General features: G+C 44.8%; 2 protein-coding genes and 1 long non-coding RNA gene across 4 annotated transcripts in view; all 3 read right to left on the bottom strand.

Moving 5' to 3' along the window:
- Positions 1-13,496, bottom strand: part of LOC110070035 (uncharacterized) — a 34,865-nt gene extending 21,369 nt beyond the window's left edge. The window contains exons 1-6 of the mRNA XM_078387516.1: positions 12,720-13,496; positions 8,200-8,659; positions 7,924-8,032; positions 7,462-7,556; positions 6,598-6,739; positions 3,062-4,430 (exon numbers count right to left, since the gene is read on the bottom strand). Of these exons, the coding sequence (XP_078243642.1) occupies positions 3,062-4,430; positions 6,598-6,739; positions 7,462-7,556; positions 7,924-8,032; positions 8,200-8,659; positions 12,720-13,123 (2,579 nt within the window). The 5' untranslated portion in view covers positions 13,124-13,496. The remainder of the gene's footprint in view (positions 1-3,061; positions 4,431-6,597; positions 6,740-7,461; positions 7,557-7,923; positions 8,033-8,199; positions 8,660-12,719) is intronic.
- On the bottom strand, positions 60-3,014 carry LOC144587426 (uncharacterized). The gene is made up of 2 exons (XR_013542582.1): positions 1,729-3,014; positions 60-585 (listed from the first exon to the last, which is right to left on the bottom strand). It is a non-coding gene; the product is annotated as an uncharacterized LOC144587426 (long non-coding RNA).
- A 2,193-nt stretch (positions 13,497-15,689) lies between the features above and the next one.
- On the bottom strand, positions 15,690-20,803 carry LOC144582991 (uncharacterized). 2 transcript variants are annotated; one of them, XM_072987268.2, is made up of 4 exons: positions 20,718-20,803; positions 19,522-19,646; positions 19,207-19,333; positions 15,690-18,950 (listed from the first exon to the last, which is right to left on the bottom strand). In XM_072987268.2, the coding sequence occupies exons 2-4, from the start codon at positions 19,633-19,635 to the stop codon at positions 17,530-17,532; spliced, it is 1,662 nt and encodes a 553-aa protein (XP_072843369.2). In that variant the 5' UTR covers positions 19,636-19,646; positions 20,718-20,803; the 3' UTR covers positions 15,690-17,529. The 2 variants fall into 2 exon arrangements, with proteins under 2 accessions (XP_072843369.2, XP_072843370.2); XM_072987269.2 differs by having other exon boundaries at positions 19,207-19,394; positions 20,718-20,780.
- Positions 20,804-22,375: the final 1,572 nt, after the last annotated feature.

The raw sequence follows: 22,375 nt of genomic DNA, 5'->3' as shown, positions 1-22,375 counted from the left end.
CCCTTGGAGATAAAACCTCTGGAAACAGATATAAGCCCAATGTCTACAAACAGGGCAAATTCATGTGGAGAGAGTTTATTGAGAATAAACGTACAAATCACAGACACTGAATTTGACAAAACAAGCAAAAGACAAAAAGCTGTCCATTTCACTGGAAATACTATTCTGGGATTGAATTTTTTTTTAAATCACAATGAAGATGATTTTTATTATCTTTTCTGTATTATACATTAAATAAGTACAGTACAGTATTCACAAACACCCAGTTTTCTCTTCCAAAGACACACACACTCTCTGTGAGTACTGGTATGCACCACTGTATTCTGTCTTTGTTACTTCCACACATTCACATTTAAAATTATCTTCTTTCCTGTTACAATCTTCATGTTAAAAAAATACATTTGTCACGAGATTTCCAGATTCCAAGAAAGTGATGGATCTCGCCCTTCAAAACTCCATTTCCCCCAAATTTGTCTCCCTGGTCAACCAGCCTCTGGTGCTTTTCAATCCACATTGTCATAAAGTTCAGAGCAACCTCTGCCTGCGAGGATCATGAAACACCTCCAGAAACGGTCCCGCCATCATCTGGAAAAGAAGGCAACACCACAAGTCAGGAAGGGGGAAGAGAGAGAGATCTTAGTGCATGAACATGCGTAAAGTTTTTAGCAGAGTAACTTCAAGGTCCTTGTGGCAAAATGACACACACAGACACAATCAGCTTCTTCCACCACCAGACGTGTATTTACAGGATATTTACAGATATACAGAGCGACAGCATGACACCATGAATTCATCAGAAGAGCAGGAATACATCTTCTCTGCACAGTCCACATATATATACTTATGCATCTGGCTGTATCCAATCAGCACAGATGTTGCATCATCTTTGAGCCAGCCCTCCTGAGTCAGAGTGACTCAGCATTTCGACACACCTGAACATCATGGCTGCTTATTAGTACATTTATTCTGCTCAGGCCTGTAAATTTTACACTCTGACAAGAGAGAAGCAGGGAATGATTTGTTACTAGAGATGGGGGTAGTCGTATTCGTCTACAAATATGAATACCTCCCTCACAGGTGGTGATAACGAGGGTCCAGCCCCATTCTTTCAGTCCGCTCACTGATCTGCTGCAGACACGGATGGCACGATTCTACCAATGGATCCGCAGCGCGCAATCCGCTTACCACTCCTAGCAGGAGGCGGGAGGACAAGTCTCGCTGCAAGGTCGATTGCACACCGCAGAGCCGCTTGTCAAATTGCGCCGTCCGTGTCCGCAGCGGATCGGTGAGTGGACCGTCCGGACCCATGGAGCCGGGCCCTCATTAACGCCGGGCCCTCATTAACGCCACCTGTGCGGGGGGGGGGGTTATTCCATCTCTATTTGTTACTGTTTAAGAAGAGGAGAGGAGAAAAGGATTGGAATTCGATTTATGCCTGTACTTCTTAATCTCCAAGATACTGACTCCTGGAGAAAAAAATGGAGAATTTCTCTATCACTGATATTTAAAAAAAAAGGCACTCTGAGATGCTCCTGAAAAACTACTGCTGTTTTTAAATAGGTCCAACATCTTGATTTAAAACAATAAAATCCACCAAACCTTTATCTGGCACACAGAGGAATAAAGGTACAACTGATCCCTACTTCTATGGATCCCAAAAAGGAGAGAATTCTGCTGTCGAACCAGCCTGATTCCTTCAGAACCTGTGAATCCCTGTTTCTAACTTACCTTTTCTACCGGAAGTAGGTTTTGGGGTCACGCTAAGGCTGGTTGTGGAGGCAGAGGTTGGGCGTTGGATTTCCCACTGTGCCTTCAGGGAGGGAGAGCCGGCCTGTGCCACCTTGGGCAAGCTCATCACCTGCCAAGCAGGGCTTGATAAAGTGGCTTTCTTTGACTGCAGCTCCCACAGTTCTCCTAACCAGCCTAGTCATAGGTCAGAATCCTTTGATGTCAGAATGAGGTCACAATCTGGTCTGTATCTCTGCAAACTGAGAGGCAGTTAACAGTCTGGCTGAGCCTTCAACTGGTCAGCATGGATCCTCCCATTAGGTCAAGATTAGAGTTGAAAGTGGGCTATATGACATGATGACAGCTATGGTGGCATAGTGGATAGAGTGTCAGGCAGGGATTCAGGAGGCCTTGAGTGAGGAACCTAGAGGAGTGAGCAGGAACCTCCGGGTAGGTGGGACTCATCAGCCTGGGAAGGCAGCCCATCTAGGAGAAGGAAAACTCTGATCCCAGACCCCCATGCCGTGAAGAGACGGAGGAGGCGCCACCATCACCCATGTGGTGGGGGAGCAACCCAGATAGTGGGACTCGTCAGCCATGGAAGGCAGCCCATCTAGGAGAAGGAAAACTCAGATTTCAAACCTCCACTGCCTTGTGGCTATAACCACTGATGGAAAAGGCTTCAGGAGTTAACCTCGAGGCAAAATCTGGAGCCGGAGTCCCGGAAGTAGTTCGTGTCGTTCTGGCAACTCCTGCGACGTCGCTGGAACCAGTTGTATTGGCTCTTGTCTTTCCATTGGATTATTTCAGCGACATGGAGAGGGGGGATTTGCTGCTTGGGTAACAGCCTATCCTCCATATTATTTTACCCTGCCATCAAAGTGGTATCATCTGCATATCTGAGGTTGAGCTCTCTAGCTAGAAAACCCCAAAAAGGTCTATAAGTCAGAACTGACTTGATAGCACATGATCATTATGGGCTCAAGGACTGTCTCTGTTTATCTGTGGTCGGATGTTAACATCATGAGTCTTTAAATGGATAATCGTACCTTATTGCTTTCAATGTGTTTTTTATTTACCTTTTAAAAAAACAATTGGTATTTGCTTGATCCTTTTTAGTATATGCATACTTTCTCTTTTTAGCTTTAAATATTTTTTAACTATGTCATCCATCTTGGATTCTTTTCAAGGAAAAAAGAAGAGGTAAAATATTTAAAATGAATATATATCTTCTGCCAATATAGTAAATAATTACTAGTTCTCTGATTAGGGAAAGCCTGAATCATTCTCACCTCTGTGAATTCTTTGATGGCTTGTGAGGTGCATTTTTCACCTAAAGCTCTCTCCACACTCCGAGCAAGGAAATGTTTCTTCCTGGCCATGGATTCTCATGTGGGAAGCAAGGTGCGCCGCCCTACTGAAGCATTTTCCACATTCAAAGCACTTAAATGGCTTCTCTCCCGTGTGGGTTCGTTGATGGGCAGAGAGATGTGTCTTCCGGCTGAAGCACTTCCCGCACTCCAGACACGTAAAGGGTCTCTCCCCTGTGTGGATCCTCCCATGGCGGGCCAGGTGCGTGCTGTCGCTGAAGCTCTTTCCACAGGCCACACACTCAAATGGCTTCTCCCCAGTGTGGATTCTCAAATGGCAAGCCAGCTGTGTGCTCGAACTTAAGCGCTTCCCGCACTCCGAGCACTGAAATGGCTTCTCGCCCGTGTGGCTTCTCTGGTGAGCAATCAGGCTCGCGCTCTGACTAAAGCTCTTTCCGCATTCGGTGCACTCGAAGGGTTTCTCCCCGGTGTGGGTCCTCATGTGGGAAGTCAGGTTAGTGCTGTGGCGGAAGCTCCTGCCACACTCCAAGCATCTAAAGGGTTTCTCCCCGGTGTGGATCCTCATATGCGATGCCAGGTTTGTGCTGTGGCTGAAGTTCTTCCCACACTTGAGGCACTCAAAGGGTTTCTCTCCGGTGTGGATCCTCTGATGGGAATTCAGGGTGCTCCTGTCGCCGAAGCTCTTCCCGCACTCCAAGCATTTAAAGGGTTTCTCCCCGGTGTGGATCCTCATGTGGGAAGCCAGCTTAGTGCTCTGATTGAAGCTCTTCCCGCACTCCAGGCATTTAAAGGGTTTCTCCCCCGTGTGGGTCCTGTGATGGAAAGTAAGGCTTCCGCTATGAATGAACCTTTTCCCACATTCCATGCACTCAAAGGGTTTCTCCCCAGTGTGGATCCTTTGGTGGGACGTCAGGGTGCTTCTGTAGCCGAAATGCTTCCCACATTCCAAGCACTGAAAGGGGGCTTCCCCCCTTGAAGTGCTCTTGTGGGAGGGAAGGTCTGTTCCCTGACTAAAAACCTTCCTTTGCCTTCTCAGATCTTTTTCAATGGATGAATTACGAGAAAAACTCTTGCTGTATCCCGAGTATTTCAGTAGCTCCCTTCCATTGCGAATTTTCCAATGGGCATTTAGACAGGTTTTACCGCTGATGCTTTCCTTCCACACAGAGCACATGTGATTTTCACTGCTTGGCTCGATGTCTTCGTTGAACGAGATTTCAGGGAATCTTCTAGGCAGAGAAGGAAAGGATTCATTCCCTTTCTGTTTGATTCCAGTTTCCCTCCTCTGGGGTTTCTCCTCCTTCTCTGTCACATTTCCCAAGCATTTCTGAAGTCCTCCTTCCTCAGGCCTTCTCTCTCTCACCCCAGGAGCTGAAAGAAAAAGAAGAAAACCAACACAACAACAAAAACATAAAAACCCAAACCCAGATCTAAGTCTAATGAAGATACAGTCGTGCCCCGCTTTACAATTACCCCGTTTAATGACAAATCCGCTTGACTCTGAGGTTTGTGTGATCACTTTTGCGATCGCAAAACGATGATTCCAATGGGTTTTTTGTGTTTAATGATGATCAGTTCCCTGCTTCGGGAACCGATTTTTGCTTTACGACGATGAAAAACAGCTGATCGTCAGGTTTCAAAATGGCCGCCAGCTGAAGAAAATGGCCCCCCACTGTGCTTAGGGATGGATTCCTCGCTGCACAGGCACCGAAAATGGCCGCCCCATGGAGGTTCTTCGCTGGACAGTGAGTTTTCAGCCCATTGGAACGCATTGAACAATTTTCAATGCATTTCAATGGGCTTTTTTATTTCGCTTTACATTTTTCGCTCTACAGCGATTTTGCTGGAATGAATTAATGTCGTTAAGCGGGGCACTACTGTATAAGATGAAGTCTTAAAATCTGGGAAGAAAAGCCATCAAGCATAAACAAACATGACGAAGACTTTTGGCTCCGCATCCTTGGGAAGGAAACACACGATCCTGCACAAATGCTAGGTGATTTGTTCTTTTCGTTGTTGTGGGGGTACAGTAGGACCCCCTTATCCGTGGGATCAGTATCCACTGAATCGCTTATCCATGATCTGAAAATGTTAAAAACATTAAAAGAAAAATCTTAGAAATATATCCAGATACAAATATAGGGAATACCTTTCTAGACCGCTTGTGGCGTTCGCCCCTCGTGCCCCTGCCTGACTCTCCAAACACAGAGCACACAAAGGCAAACTAATCTTCTTTTTACCCCGCTGCCACCAGTTGATCGACATTAATTATGGAAGGATGAAGATGCAGGTCCAAACTTCACTGTCTTTTAAATAAAACGTTTTTATTGATTAGAGATGTTATTATTAATCATAGGTAACTTCTGCAGGGTTAATTATTGATCAATCACAACCTACTTTGTTATACAGTTCTTATTCACTCTTGAATCACACCTCAGATCTCCCAAAATACCACACTCTTAACTCCTTCTCCACTCACTCACTCTGACTCTTACTGACCGCAGTCACTCTCTGACTCCACCTCTTTATTCCATTTCTCTCGGCTCTGCCTCCTAGCAACATTAGCCTACAACATGAATATTCATGACTACTAAACATAATAAGGGTGAATGTTACACGGCTAAAAAAAAATCACAAGTTTTCATGGATTAAAAAACCCACTTCGTCCGGTCTGTACCAGTATGAAGAACATAAAAGTCCAAAAGTTTGTGGCGAGGTGGATTTTGCCAGGAAAGCTATTCTTAGATGTGAAGCCCAAAGTTTCTCAGTTAAGATGGGTTTCGCCAGGCTGGTCTCTTAGACGGAAGTCTGGAGTCTGGTTGGTCTTTTATGGTTACAGCTTAGCCGTCTCTGGAATGAGTGAAACAACCCAGTTCTCCAAACAAAGAAGCATAAGCCATGGGCTTACCCACACCTCTCCAGCTGGCCTTTGCTCAAAACAGATACCTTTCTGCTTGTGCACTACGGCACATGATGATTTTTAGTGGTCTATAAAGGTATGGTCTATTTTTGCATTTGGATTTCATTCTGTTTTGACCACACAGCTACCTACTGTATTACGTACTTCACTAGAAAGGTATGTTTCCAACGTTCAAGTCACCAGAACTGGCCACTACAGGTCGCCAGACACCATGCTATGAATAGCATTCTATATAATCCATGTTTTCCAACATCGGGGGGAGGGCTTGGAACCGATCCCCCACGGACACAGGAACCCTACAGTACTTGAAATCTGGTTTTTTTAATTGGCTTATTACAAAAACCTTGTGCGGTTTATAGTAAAATGCATCAACTGTTTTTTTTTTACCATAAAGACTTTAAAATTAACAAATCCATTTGCGCCTTCACTTTGGTGGTCAGAAACCAGTTTTCCAGACACACCGTCAGGGTGGATTGTAATCTGTAGAAGCTCACAGTACTTTGGCTTATAGTTTTGCTCTTTCTTGAGATTTCTTCTTGCTGGAAGAGACTCACACAACAACTTCTCTGAAAATAGCTATGGGGGAAAAGGTGGTTTTTTGTTTTTATTAAAGCTTACCCACAGACAGCAAAACGGCAAAATTCTCCTCCATGACTTCCTGGTGGAGAGTTCTTTGGCCCGGATCCAGCAGCGCCCACTCCTCCTCGGAGAAATGCACAGCAATGTCTTCAAAAGCCACTGCACCCTGAAAGGAAAGGACCTGACCCTGGATGAGCATGCCATTTTGTGGAGCGGCCAGGTTAAACCTTGAATCACGTTTTTGGCTTTGTAATTTATGTCCTTAGTACAACCTAGGGACATGGTGGCGCTGCAGGTTAAACCACAGAAGCCTCTGTGCTGCAAGGTCAGAAGACCTGCTGTTGTAAGATCGAATCCACGCGACAGAGTGAGCCCCCCGTCGCTTGTCCCAGCTCCTGCCAACCTAGCAGTTCGAAAGCATGCAAATGCAAGTAGATAAATAGGGACCACCTCGGTGGGAAGGTAACAGTGTTCCATGTCTAGTTGCGCTGGCCATGTGACCACGGAAATTGTCTTTGGACAAACGCTGGCTCTATGGCTTTGAAACGGGGATAAGCACCGTGCCCTAGAGTCGGACATGACTAGACTAAATGTCAAGGGGAACCTTTACCTTTACCTAGTACAACCTGTTCTGTTTTTGAGCTGCCTTAAGTTCCCTTTGCCATAGTAGTAAACAAACAAACCAAACAAACAGGGTGGCTCAGATCACAGGACAGGATCCAACTTGTCATAGACTCAGCATTCCTAGGGAATTGCTCTGAAAGATGGGCAGGGTATAAATTGAATAAATAAATAAAATAAAAGAAATGGAAACCGGAAGACTTTTTGGAGGCCCAAGGAAGAATATAAGGGGAGGAGAACCCCACATCCCCACTCCGTTGGTCTCCATTCATTCCCTCCTACCTGTCCGGGCCGCAGAGATACTGTTTCCACTCCTCCACAGAGAAGAGATGAGTGAAGATGTGTTTCCACCATTTTTTCTGCGTCTGCAAAGAAGACTAAAGGAGTGGAAATATGAGCGTTCTCCAGATCTAGTTCCCTTTACCTTGATAAGACAGGATCTTAAAGCCAAATATTTTTTGAGCTCCTGGCTCCTGGTGGTGAGGCCAGCCCCGGAATTCAATCTCGTCTCCAAGCTTCAAATTTCATAAACCAAAATTTGAAACAGAACAGATGACAATTAAATCAGATAATCATACAGTAATGAAAGTGGAAGGGACCCACAAGGCCATCAAGTGTCTCTCCAAGTTTTGATTCGCAAGAGCTTAAACATCTGCAGCAATGCAGAGGACCAAAAATGCATTCCATCCACACAGGGGAAGTACGAGAGAAGAAGACCCAGAAATATGCCGGCCTGTTCCTTACCTGGCAAAATGGCCTTTTCTACCTTCTCCCACGTATTCTTCAGGAAGAGAGGCCTCTGTCTGGGACCACATGGATGGTTCATTGATTGAGGGAAGAATTCTGAAGACTTCTGCACTCAAAACAAAATTTGAAGAGCTGACATACGAATAGAGAGCAAAAAATAGTAAACATACAGGAAAGGAGACCAGATTAAAGAACGAGAAACAGGCTTGGCTCAGCCCATTTCCATAAAAAGGTGGTCAATTTGCAGCTCCTTAGGCTGATCAGAACTCTCACCAGATGTTCCTCCTGCTTCTTCTCTGCTCTCTGGCTCAGGAGGAAACCTTCCGCCAGGGACACGGCCTGGGAAGTGGATTCCGGCTTGCACTCTCTGACCCAGATCCCCATCGCTGGGGGCAGGGCAGCCAGGAACTGTTCAAGGACGATCAGGTCCAGGATCTCAGCCTTGGTGTGTTTTTCTGGCTTCAGCCACTGACGGCAGAGATGGTGGAGTTGGCTACAAACCGCTCGGGGATCCCAATCTTCCTGGCAGCAGAACTTCCGGAAACACTGGGGCTGAACATCTGGGTTGAGAAAGTCCTCGTTCAGATGGGTTTGTGCAGCTGTTTCCGGGAATTCCTTGTCGCTCCACACCTCCATGTCATCCAGCTGTTTCTCAGCTTTGGCAGAGTCTTGTACGTTCCTCTCCTCCAAAAAAGCCAAAGGAATGGAAGTTCCTTTGGGAGTCTTCTCCTCCCTGGAGGAAAAACAGACAAAGATATTTTGAGGGAGTGTAAGACTTGAGAAGATTCCGTCATGTTATAATGCGAGCTTTCGTGGACGAGTCCACTTCCTCAGACATATGAGGTAAAAATAGAGTTCACACAGTAAAACCTACGTGCCAGGCTCTAAAACACCATGACGGATGGTTGCATTTCACACGTGCAATCTTTTATGAGTTGTTTGGTGTTCAGTTCTTTTGAAATCTGGTTTAGGACCGAAAACAGTGCACTGTGAGGAAAATGTGTGATTGGCCTCACAGAGGCGAAGATGCCGAAAAGGGCACACAAAATGGAGTTCAGAGAAGAGGATTATGGGACTGACTGAAGTGAACTTTTGAACAGAGTTACACCATTCGTCTCTGACAATATAAAGTAACTGCTTGTGATAGATAACAGAAACTGGGTGGCACATAAATGATTTGGTAAAACCATGAGACCATCTTGCCCCGTTGTCATGGTCGGACCATTTCCCGGTAAAGATAAACCCACCACATCTGGACCACCATCCCCCCGTCCTGTTGAGAATACTAGGTCACGTGTATGGCCTTCCTCATGAGTCGGGCTGATGACATGTTGAGACAGCCCCATGGCTGTCATGGCGGCCATGAAGTCCTGAGCCGCCCCTATTAAGTTGGCCTCGGCATGGAGGTTGAGGTCCCCCAGCACCAAAAGTCTGGAGGTCCTCACCACCAGGTCCCATGGAAATGGAAGGCACTGTTTTACGACGGTTCTGCTCCTACCTGGCTGATAGAGTCCAGAAGGTGGTGCTGGGGGACAGTAGCTCTGATCCATGGCAGTTCGTCATGGGGTTTATTTATTTATTTATTTATTTATTTAATTTAATTTATATCCCGCCTATCTAGTCTAATGGACTACTCTAGGCGGCCAACAACAAGGAGGGCTCTATACTGTCCCCCATGCTATTCAACATCTATACTGCTCTATACTGTCCCCCATGCTATTCAACATCTACATGAAACCACTGGGGGAGGTCATTAGTGTGCTGGAACAACCCCTCCCCAAGGTTGCTAAGCTGTTGTCTGTTCTTCAGTGTAGAGCAAACTTGATGTCACAGCTGCTTCTGTCACAGCTGCTTCTGAGGGGAGGCATGGCTACCCATTCTTCCTCTTTCTCATAGTGATAGGGAGCTAACTTCAAAGCCTTTCTTTGACCAATCCTAATGGCATTATGTAACCGTTGTCCTATCTGAACTCTGTCAATAATCTGTAAACTGTCAACTATCTGTGAGCTTGTAAGTTTAATAAAAGAGAGTCCTCCTGGGGGTGTTGCATTCTTCTAGTCACCCATCTGGAGCACTGCTGGCAGATCTCTCTCTGTGTCTGGCTGACTTCTTTAACTTCTCTAAGACTATCTGCTATCCTAATTACTTGTTATAACATAAATTATCAGCCTTCTCATTTCGTGACTGCTAGTTAGATTTGGGCTGAGGAGTCAGCAATATGCTGACGACACCCGGTTCTACCTCTCATTCTCTACCAATCCAGGTGTGGCAGTTGCCATTATTGTCTGGACTCAATAATGGACTGGTTGAGGGTCAATAAACTGAGGCTCCATCCAGACGTCAGAAGTGCTGCTGGTAGGTTCTCTGCCAGATAGGTTAAAGGGCCATTTCCCTGCCTTAGATGGGGTTACACTCTCCCTAAAAGACAGGGTCCACAGCTTGGGGGTGCTCCTTGACCCCAGTCTGACCTTGGAAGCCCAGGTGGACTCGGTGTCCAGGGGTGCCTTCATACAGCTGCGGAGAATATATCAACTTCGCCCTTACCTGGATGAGCGGAGCCTGGCAACAGTCACTCATGCACTGGTAACAACCAGACTGGGCTACTGCAATGCGCTATATGTGGGGCAGCCTTTGAAGACGGTCCGGCGACTGCAACTGGCACAGAACCGGGCTGCGTGGCTGGTAAGTGGTGCCGCCGCACGGACTCATATCACGCCGGTTCTGAAAAATTTACACTGGCTGCCGGTTGCTGCTCGGGCCCAATTCAAAGTGCTTACTGTGACATATAAAGCCCTAAATGGCTTAGGACCTGGTTACCTAAAGGACCGCCTTCTTCCATACGAGCCTGCCCATCCTTTAAGATCAGGCCAGGAGGCCCTTCTGAAGGTGTCATCCCTGAAAGAGGTGAGGGGGATGGCATGTCGAAATAGGGCCTTCTCGGCTGTTGCCCCCCAACTTTGGAATGCCCTCCCTATAGAGATCCGCCTGGTTCCGACACTTTTGGCTTTTCGGCGCCAGGCAAAGACCTTTCTGTTTAGCCAGCATTTTAATTAAATACTGTAGTATCCTTTAGCTGGCCATATGAGGAGCAGGATGTGATATTATTATTATACTGTATTGCCTATTTTTAATGGTTTTGATGTTTTTAAAGTTTTAATATTGTTGCATGCCACTCAGAGACCACTGGTAACGGCGCAGCTAAAAAAAAACTTGTAAATAAATAAAATAAAATAATCCTATAACAATGTTTTTTTTCCCCTCCTGTCCTGAGGGCTGCCTATCCTGAGAATTCCATCCTTCACCTAGAAATCTGAGAAAACACAACACTTCCCTGAGATTTTTTTATCCAGCACCCTGGGAACTTTCATAATTGTACTGTAGTTTTAAAAGGTATGGCCCTGTTAGTCCGGGCAGGCATATTGGGCAAAAACCAATGGGGGGAAAAAGGCAAAACCATTGTGACACCATTGTTGCCATGATGTGCCATAAAGTCACCTCCCAACCTATGGCAACCCTATGAATGAGCCGTGTCCTCAACAACTCTGCTCACCACCTGCCAACTCAAGCTGGTGGCTTCCTTTGGGGAGTCAGTCAAACTCATACTTGGGTCTTCCTCTTTTCCTGCTTCCTTCCACTTTTCCTAGCATGACTGTCTTTTCCAGAGAATCCTGCCTTCTCATGATGTGCCGAAAGGAGGTCAGTCTCAGTTTCAACATTTTTGCCTCCAAAAATAGTTCAGGCTTTATTTTATCTAGGACCCATGTGTTTGTCTTTTTGGAAGTCCACAAAGCTCTCCTTCAACACCACATTTCAAATTAATCAATTTTTCCCCGCTGCCAGCTTTGTTAATTGTCAAGTTTTCACACCCATACATGGTGATCAAAAATACAAAAAATACAAGAGTGTGGATTATCTTGGTCTTCCTATCCAATGCTTCATCCTTACACTTTGATGATCTTTTCTAATTCCTTAAATCTGCCCTTCCGAGTCTCAGTCTCCCGATTTCTTCTTTGCCATCTTCACTGGGGCTGATGATTCAACAAAGGTATAGGAAAACTCTTAACTACCCTGTTTCCCCTAAAATAAGACCTAACCTGAAAATAAGCCCTAGTACGATAAGCCCTACCTCCAAAATAAGCCCCAGTTAAGTGAAACCCTACCCTCCACCACTGTGCAGCAACCAGAAGATGACATTAATTGTAAAATAAAACATCCCTTGAAAATAAGCCCTAATAGGTTTTTTTGGAGCAAAAATTAATATAAGACCCTGTCTTATTTTGGGGAGAACATGGGGCATTTCAATTTTTTTAATTCTCAACGTTAAAGTTGGGTCCTTTTTTGCCTTCCTAACATTCACCTGTGCTTTAAAGACTGTTACACTTTAGTGTGAGCTGTCGTGGATCACATCCACTTCCTCAGGCATCCGAGACGTCTGAGGAAAGGCATTTGATCCAGGAAACCTTAATTTTAAACATGACATTTAGCCTCTGAGGTGGCCCAAACGTCTTTGTCGTCTTCATTTGTTTGCAATTTTCGCTTGGTTTTTGCCTGGGGCCTCGGGCTTGAACCCCGACTCCAGATCATGAACCCCCTAAACTTAAAGAACATTAAGGGATGACCCCGTTTCACCAGGGACCCCCTACCAGCCGAGACGCCCCTTTCCCTGGGCTCTGCCCCCTGCCCTCCTCCCCGTCTTCCTTTCCAGAGCCAAGCCAACTGCCCGATCTCCTCCCCCCCCCCCTTTCTTCCAAGCCCTGCCCGTTACTCCTTCTCTTTCCCCGCCGGGAACTCACTGGCTTCCCTTCCGCAAAGAAACTTCTCCAGCCCCGCCCGGAACTTCCAAGAAGCGGCTTTGGTGGGGACCGATAAAGACGGTGCACTTGAGGAAGAAACCGGAAGTAGCTTTGGGGTGCCATTTTTCTCTTCCAGGCGGAGTGAAGCCACTACTGTACTTCCGTTGTTCCCAGGGACTCTCGGGGAATGAAGAGTCAGTGGTTTTAACCCTTTCTGTATGTTCAAATGGGGCAGTGGTTCTTAACGTGGGCGATAATGCCCCCCAGGGAGCGATTTCATTTTTCAGAGGGGCAGTAGAACGAAAAGGGGCGGCATGGGGGCGCTGGAGCAGAAGGGGGCGGTAGGGGGGCGCTGGAGCAAGCCAAACCTGTGAAGATGGCTGCAGCCTTTTTACACTGTGCATGAATATATATTTTCCTCCAATTTTAATTTAGTTTCAGACTTTTTGTCTTGAAATTTTTAGTTCCTGCATTTGTTTTTATGCCCTTTTTGTATTTCTTTTTGCGTCTTAAAATTCACTTGCAACTAAATCATTAAATGTTACTTTTTGGGGGGCATTTCATTTTCTTGGAATTTAATTTTGTTTTCAGGGGTCATTGGATTTAAGTGTCTTAAATAAATAAATAAATAAATAAATAAATAAATAAATAAATAAATAAATAAATAAATAAATAAGATATCATCACCATGGCGAGGGGGGCGATGATAACTTCCTCAATGGCTCAAGGGGGCGTTTCTTTCAAAAAGGTTAAGAACCACTGAAATGGGGTATTTATTTATTTATTTGATTTTTTTAATACCGCCCATCTAGCCAAGGCCACTCTAGGCGTTCTACAGCATATAAATACACCGAGTACCATTATTATTATTATTATTATTATTATTATTATTATTATTATTATTATTATTATTATTATTATTATTATTATTATTATTATTATTATTATTATTATTATTATTATTATTATTATTATTATTATTATCATCAACATCAACAACAACAACAACAACTTCAAAGCATAAAATACATCAAATAAACATTTAAAAAAATTCAACACATTAAAACATTTAAGATGGTGGGCATGGGGCAGATAGGCTAATTAGACTCAGCTGTGTTTGCAGGCATTTGTATTTATGGCTTCACTGGGTCTCCCCCAACTGCTTCCTCACACTGGCTTGGCTACTACATCACCCTTGACTTGGTTCTGCCTTTGAAGGTGTGTTACTGGGACTGCCTTAACCGCCTTGTTCTAACAGCCCTATATGGCTTATATAACCCTATGCAACTTTAGAGTCCAGGCAGTGGGAAGGACTTGCACCCCTCCTCTAATGGGAACCCTGGCTCTTCTCACTGAGCTATCCAGCCAGCTGTGTATGACAGTATGCGAAAGCAAAGGACTGCAGGTGTGTCCTCCTATGTACAAAGATGGCAATGTTGGGAAGTTACATGACATATGGTTTCTGCTGCTATAATAGTCTCTCTTTGCCACTAAGCAACCTATTTGATCCCGGGCAGGGGTGGGCAAAAAGCATCCCCCAAGGCAAAAATGTAGCCCACAGTACTATCACCTTCCCCAAATATTTAGTTTTTCTAGTGTATTTTAGGCCCCACGAGTCCCAATTTACCGTGGGTGACACAGGGATCAATTCTCCTAGGTTTGGAAGACCCCTCCCCAGCACCTGCCCCACGACATTCCCCCCAAAGGTTTTTGGGGAAAATGTCCTTAGGAATTTGCAGTTTTAAAAACCACGGGTTTGTAAGGAAATATATTGGGGTGGGGTCACAAGTAGCTGTCTTGAGGTCCAGGGACAGCTATGCGCATCTCCCGACCTTATGCAATGTTGTGTGCCTCATCCTAGAGTCATATTAGGATCTCTGAGCATAGAGATGTAGCCTCATCATCAAGGTCAAACACGGAGTGGTCTTTCTCTGAAACTTCTCACACGATTGGTCCCAAATGGAACAGTTGTTTTGGAAACCCAGTTTCTCCCTGCATAAAGCTTTTGAGTCTCCAGGATCAGGCTCCCCAACATATGAAGCAAGAAGAAATATCTCATCACAGTAACCGAATACATGGCATTATTTGCAACAATTCCACAATCGGGGGGGTCGGGGTACTACATCCCTTAAACCCCCAGGACCTCTGTGGACATAGATCCATGACAAATTCAAGCAGGACATGACTTTAATTTTTTGCTCAGTTTATTACCATTCTGTCAGGTTCCCATACCACACCATAGTACAGTGGTGCCTCACACAATGAGTGCACCGTAGAACGACGAATCCGCACAACGGGGCCGTTCTAGCGATTGCAAATGCGATCGCACACCGACGGCCCCTATGGCTCAAAATCGCTTAGCGACCTTCACTTTGCGACCCGTCGATCAGCTGTTCGGCGGCTTCAAAATGGCCGCCGGAAGCCCCAACATGGCCGCGCACAGCGTTTTCGCGCCCTCGTTAAGCGAGGGGAGGGCGCGAAAATGGCTGCCGGCCATCGGAGAAACATCGCTGTATGGTGAGTAAAGCTGCTATTGGAACGCATTAAACTAAGTTTAATGCGTTCCAATGGCTTTTTTTGATCCGTACAGCGATGTTTTCAAACAGCGAGGGTTAATCCGGAACGGATTAACCTCACTGTGCGAGGCACCACTGTATGTTCCTGTGAAGAAAGGCAGCTACGGAAACTCCAGGTGGTGCAGAACGCGGCGGCCAGACTCCTTAGTGGAGTGAGAAAATACCATCACATCTCCACTATTCTGGCCGCACTGCATTGGCTGCCCATCCGGTTCGGCGTCGACTTCAAAGTTCTGATGCTTACGTATAAAGCCCTAAAAGGTTTGGGGCCTTGATACTTGGTGGAACGCCTACTCCCACCAAGATCTACCCGTGTCACCCGTGCGAGTCAGGAGGTGAAGCTGAGGAGCCTGACGCCGAGGGAGGCCCGGAAGGAAAAAACAAGAAACCGGGCCTTCTCGGCGGTGGCTCCTCGCCTCTGGAACAACCTGCCTCCAGAGATTCGCGCGGCTCCCTCGCTGGGTATTTTTAAGAAACAACTGAAAACATGGATGTTTAGGCAGGCCTTCCCCCCCCCCAGTTAATCCCTGACCTCTCCCTTGCTTTCTTTATTATGTTTTCTCTTTCCATCTTATAAAAATTTTAATTGTGTACAAATTCCTTTTTAATTATATATCGGTTTTGTATTTTGTGTTTTGTGTTGTAAGCCGCCTAGAGTGGTCAATATGACCAGATAGGCGGGATATATATAAATAAATAAATAAATAAATAAATAAATAAATAAATAAATAAATAAATAAATAAATAAATAAAAATAAATAAATAAATAAATAAATAAATAAATAAATAAATAAATAAATCCACCTTCCTGTCACACACAACACTTCAGCATAGAGACTGGACTTGATTAGTATAGTTTTAAAGCATTTGTATTATTAAAATTGTTAAGACACCTCAAATGCACCATAGGTGGTTCTGATCAAGTCCAATATATAGTCTAACAGAAGTTGGAGAATTATATATATAAATATAGTGACTAAAATCTCCCTCATTCCCCAGCGGGTCCAAAAATTATCGGAGGATTCTTGGGTGGTATTAAAAATGCACAAACGATGGACAAGTTGATTAAGTGCAATTCTTCAAATGGTCATCTGTGTCCTAAGAGCACTCCCTGTTCTCCATCATCCTCTGTCCATTATCATCATCATGTGCTGTCAAGTCAATTCTGACTTTCCAGGGTTCTCCAGGTAGAATACACAGAAGTGGTTTCACCTTCCCTCCTTCTGAGGGTGCCCTGGGACTGTGCAGCTTTCCCAAGGCTACACAGGCTGGCTCTTCTTCCTCGATGCACGGTGGGTAACCAAAGTTGCAACCTCCGAGTCCACAGCAAGATAACTAAACCACCGAGCTATCCAGCTGGTCAGAATATAATAAATGTATCCCCTCAGAAGCTTTTTTCGTGTATGTGGTTTTTTCAGGCTGTTTGGCTGTGTTCTGGATAAACAGCCCCAAAACCCCCAACAACCATCAGGTCCCAGCCGTGAAAGCCTTCGAGAAACTATAGCCTTCATGGTTAAATTGTAAACGGCCCAGAAAGTGCTTTAAGCACTATGGGATGGTCTATAAGCAGCACGCTTTGCTTTATGCAAAGTAAGGAGTATTTGCTGCTGACAGGACATTCCACATTCCAAGCCATGTGTGTGCGTTTGATATAGTCTGGTGTGGAGAAATAGGGAAAAGGTTGGTTTGGGAGTTTAGGGTCTGAGAGCAGTCTGAGGGAGATTGGGGTCAGGGGGAAAGATCATAGAGAGAGTGAAAGACTGTGCTGAATAACTTTAAAGCCAAGAAATAAGCAACTTTATTTTAAATTAACTGCCGGGTAGCTATTCCAGCCCTGTACTTCCAATATGATGATGATGATGATGATGATTGTTGTTGTTGTTGTTGTTGTTCTTGTTCTTGTATTATTATTATTATTATTATTATTATTATTATTATTATTATTATTATTATTATTATTATTATTATTATTATTATTATTATTATTATTATAACACTGTTATTTTAGTCAAACCTTATTTATTCTACTCAAACTGAGTGGGGCTGAGCACCATACCCAACAGAGGGAATTAGAGAGGTCTCAGTGAAGGGGAAAAGGGGCAGTGAAAGGCTGGTGGCAGCAAATCAAGAAGAGAGGAAATCACCGAAGAGTCTTAAAGAACACATTTGTCCAAGTGGCAAGACTATGATTTTAATAGCTACATGACAGGACATATGGAGGTGTAGCATCAGGATCAGAGAGGAGTGTGACCACCTCTGGGGGTACTTCCATGGGAAGCAGGGTGTGTTGTCGGATTGAAATCAATTCCAGATTTTGCACATCTGGATGGCGCCCCCTCAAAGTGGCTTCTTTCATGGGAGCAAAGACTCCTTTTACGGCTGAAGCTCTTTCCACATCCCCAGCATTTAAATGGCTTCCCCCCAGCATGAATGGTTTTATGGGATGTAAGATGTGAGCTCTGACTGAAATTCCTTCCACATTCCAGGCACTGAAAAGGCTTCTCTCCTGTGTGGATTCTCATATGGGTTGCAAAGTGGGTGCTTTGACTGAAGCGCTTTCCACATGCCAGGCACTGAAAAGGCTTCTCTCCTGTGTGGATTCTCACGTGACATTTCAGGGTCGAGCTGTGGCTGAAGCTTTTCCCACATTCTAAGCACTTAAATGGTTTTTCCCCAGTGTGGACCCTCCTATGGGAAGCAAGATGCGCATTCAAACTGAAGCTTTTCCCACATTCCAAACACTGAAATGGTTTCTCTCCGGTGTGGATCCTGATATGGGAAGTGAGGTCTTTCCTCTGATTGAACGTGCTTCCACATTCCACACATTTAAAGGGCTTCTCTCCCGTGTGGGTTCTCTTGTGGGAAGCAAGGTTTCTGCTCTGACTGAAGCTCCTTCCACATTCCGCACATTTAAAGGGTTTCTCCCCGGTGTGGATTCTCTTGTGGGAAACAAGGGTTGTGCTGTGACTGAAGCGCTTCCCACATTCCAAGCATTTAAAGGGTTTCTCCCCAGTGTGGATTCTTTTATGGGTATTAAGGGTGCTTCTAACACTGAAGCTCTTTCCACATTCAGCACATTGAAATGGTTTCTCACCAGTGTGAGTTCTCTTATGGGATGCAAGGTGTATGCTCTGGCTGAAGCTTTTTCCACACTGAAAACATTTAAATGGCTTCTCCCCATTGTGGATCCCCATATGGGAAGCCAGGTGTATGCTTTGTCTGAAGCTCTTCCCACAGTTGAGGCATTTAAAGGGTTTCTCCCCTGTGTGGATTTTCATATGGGAAGCACGGTTTGCCCTCTGACTGAAGCTCTTTCCACATTCCAAGCACTGAAAGGGCTTCTCTCCTGTGTGGATTCTCTTATGCGTAGCGAGGTCTGAGCCCGAATGGAAACATTTCTCACATTCAGTGCATTTAAACTGTGTCTCTTCATTGTGGATTCTCATATCATAATTACCGAATGTGCTGTGAATGAAATCCTTTCCACATTCCAAAGGCTTCTCGGGCGTGTAGAACTTACAAAAGAAGCTAAGGTTCGTTCTGCTACTGATGCTCTTCTGATGTTCAAGATAATACTTCCACTGCTTATCGGAGACCGTTCCCATGGATACGCCTCCCTCTTCTTCCTCAGTCCTCCCCTCTCTCCTATCAGTAGCTGAAATGAAAAACGGAATTGGATCAAAATGCAAAATTTGAGTCTCAAATGATGGAAGAAAAACTAACTAAATAAAACAGAGCAGACACCGCTTACAGAAGTCCTCTGGTTCTGCCATCAAGAGCACCCTTTAGGGGACAAAAACTCGCAGAACTACCAGATGGGAAGAGCAGAAAACGGGTGTGCACACAACAGAAAATCTTGGGTACCATTTATAAATTGGTCCTCTCAACCTAAATGGGGGGAAAACACTTACCGAGAGTGATCAGATTGATTAAATTCTCCTCCATGATTTCCCTGTGGAGAGCCCTTTGGCTTGGATCCAGCAGCGCCCACTCCTCCTCCGTAAAATACACAGCAATGTCTTCAAAAGTCATGATTCCCTGAGAGAAGAGGTCAACATTTTAGCCTCAGCCAGACTGGAAGGCTTCTTTCCCTGTTCCCCTATTGCAGGGAAGATAAAGGAACAATGTGACCAGGCCATAGGCTCCGGATACAACCCTTCATAGACCATATCCTTAACTTCCCTAATACACATCTTGGGCCAAAGCATACTGAACGGGTCATATACCTTGAGGTTCGGAGAGAGGTCTGAGGGAAGGAAGCACCCAGCATCTTTCCAATACTTGGCCCTAACTCGGTCTCTTCCAGAAAGAAAAGATGAGCCAGGAAAGGTCCCCAACATCGTGGCAAATTCTGCAAAAGGAGATCAAAAGGGTGCATAGATATTTTATTATTCTTATACCTTTTATATTGTATAGCGAAAGAAGATCTAGTTTTGTTGAAGAAACACTTCCAAACATTGAAGCAGCACGCTTAGGCTTTGTGCTTTAGAGAGGCAGAATCTTCCATGCGTGTGTGCTGGATCCTTGCCCTTCCTGGCTTATAAAAGCAGGCAAAGAGGTACTAGCCAAGTTGGGTAAGAGGAATGATGAACCCCTCCTTCCAGCAAAGCTGGGTATTAGCATGCCTAAAGGAGTAAGTCCTTTGTTTTAAAAATTGCTTCTTCAATCTCACTGTATATCTAATAATAGTGATCTACATTATTGGCCAGTCTCCAATATGCCATTTCTGGGCAAGATGATTGGTGCCAGGGTTCTCCTACCCATCTCAGTGGCTTTTGATACCCATTGCCTTATGGGATGGGCCTTGGAGTTCCCCCATGCTATTCAACATCTACACGAAACCACTGGGAGAGGTAAATAAGATAAATAAATAAATATCTACATGAATGCCTGAGTCACTTTGCCTGGTAAGGTGAACCAATAACTTATCAAAAATGCCCCACCAAGTTATGCACACCTTACGCATTGATCAAAAGGATGCCCGACCCTTTCCTCAGGAAAAGAGGAAGGCCAAACAAGATATGGATTAACTCCCTAAAGGAAACCACAGGGTTGAGTTTGCAAGAGCTGAGCAGGGCTGCTGAGGACAGGGCATTTCAGAGATTGCTCAGTCCTAGGATCGTTGTTAAGTTGCAGGTGACATGACAGCACACCACAACAACAGACCTGCATCAAGCCAAACCTGGAAGGAAGGCGTTTTGGTAGGAAGAGGAGGTGGGTTTTTTTTGGGGGGGGGCGATCCCCAGAGGAGGGTCCCCTTCCTCCTATCTTGGAGGGAGGGGGGTCTGGCTCTTCCAGGGACTCCCCGCCCCAGCGAAGTCTCCCCTTCTCCCAGCTCTGGATCCCCCTGCTGACACCCTACCTACAAGTCAAGATCTGCCCCCACCGCCCCCATCCTTCCCTCTCCCCTCTCAAAGCTCACCTGTTTCCTGTCCCCAAAGAGGCACCTGCAACTTTTCCCGGAACTCCCGAGAGGGGGCGATAGCAGATGAAAAGGACCCGAGCCCTTTCTGGGAGGAACAGGAAGTAAAATTGCGGGCGTCGCGGCTGTCTTTCCTGAGAGACTGTCTAGGACGCTCGCGTCCCTTGCTTTAACCCCTTGAGTGAAAGTCAGAAAAGAAGGAGCCTGGCGCTTTCCTTTGCTAGTTCTGTGCGTGTTACCCGTGAAAGCAGCTGTCAGTGGATGGACGCTATGCTTTTTATTTCACATTATTCATCGCGTCGTTCTTGTGACATCGCTCTTTTGTATTATGTGTTTTGTTTTTTCCCCTCTCATCCTCCTGCAAGCCCCCTTGTCTTGGCCAAAAAAAGGCAGGAGAGAAATCAAATAAATCAAATGAATTTGCAAAAAGCACGATTTTGTTGGGGTTTTTTTTGTGTGTGTGTGTGGTTTTCCCCGGAAGGCTCTCCAACAACTGAAACGGGAATCTTGTGTGAAATAAATAAATTTACATTTTCCAACTCTGGGGCTTTGAACAGTGATGGGCTGTGCAAAGGGGATACTAGAGGCCACTTGAAGGAGCCATTCACACGTCCGGTCTTGGCGATCAATGGGGCCATTTTCTCTGTTTGATTTTTTGCATCTTGAAAGGAAGAAAAGCAACTGCAGAAGGGCAGTGAGCCTGAGATCTAAAGACACAGGGGTTGGGGACCTGAGAGGAATCCCTTCCCCAAACCACAAGGATCCCATGCCCAGTCATTCTTCTTGCTGCATTTTGTTTAATCATAACCCCCTGTATACCCTTAAAAATTAAAATACCAAAGAGTCTGGATTGTTTCTCCAAAGCCAAGCAATAACAACAGTTACCATGCACGGCTGTCAGCCACAACGCCCTCCAACTTAGAAATCTGGAAATAATTTTACCCTTATTTTTATTTTTAAAATTGTGATTCCCCCTTTCTTATTTCTGTTATTATTGATTGAAATGGATATTTTGGGCAGGGAGCTTGGGACTTGGTGGCCTTATACCCTGTTTTCCCGAAAATAAGACCTAACCTGAAAATAAGTCTTAGTATGATTTTTCAGGGTGCTCGTAATATAAGCCCTACCCCCAAAAAGAAGTCCCAGTTAAGTGAAAGCCTGCCCTGCACCCTTGTGCAGCAACCAGAAGAAGAGAGCATGATTGTATTTGAATGAACATAGATTGTTGTACATGAAAAAATAAAACATCCCCTGAAAATAAGCCCTAATGTGTTTTTTGGAGCAAAAATTAATATAAGACCCTGTCTTATTTTCGGGGAAACAGGGTATTATGTACATATTATGTAGTGTTTTTCACCAATTGGGAAGGATAGATAGATAGATAGATAGATAGATAGATAGATAGATAGATAGATAGATAGATAGATAGATAGATAGATAGATAGATAGATAGATAGATAGATAGATAGATAGATAGATAGATAGATAGATAGATAGATAGATAGATGATACTCTTTTTTAAAAAGTAGAGCCATTTGTTGAACAACTTCATTAGGAGGCACCTCTTGATATGGTGATATCATGATAATATGGTGATAATATGATTCTGGTTAAAAAAATCCTTTACTTTCCTTTAATATGTAAATAAATATATCCTG

The sequence above is a fragment of the Pogona vitticeps genome, chromosome 2 (assembly GCF_051106095.1).
Source record: "Pogona vitticeps strain Pit_001003342236 chromosome 2, PviZW2.1, whole genome shotgun sequence".
NCBI lineage: Eukaryota > Metazoa > Chordata > Lepidosauria > Squamata > Agamidae > Pogona > Pogona vitticeps.
Note: the sequence above shows the minus strand (reverse complement) of the source record. Positions and strands in the feature narration are given on the sequence as shown.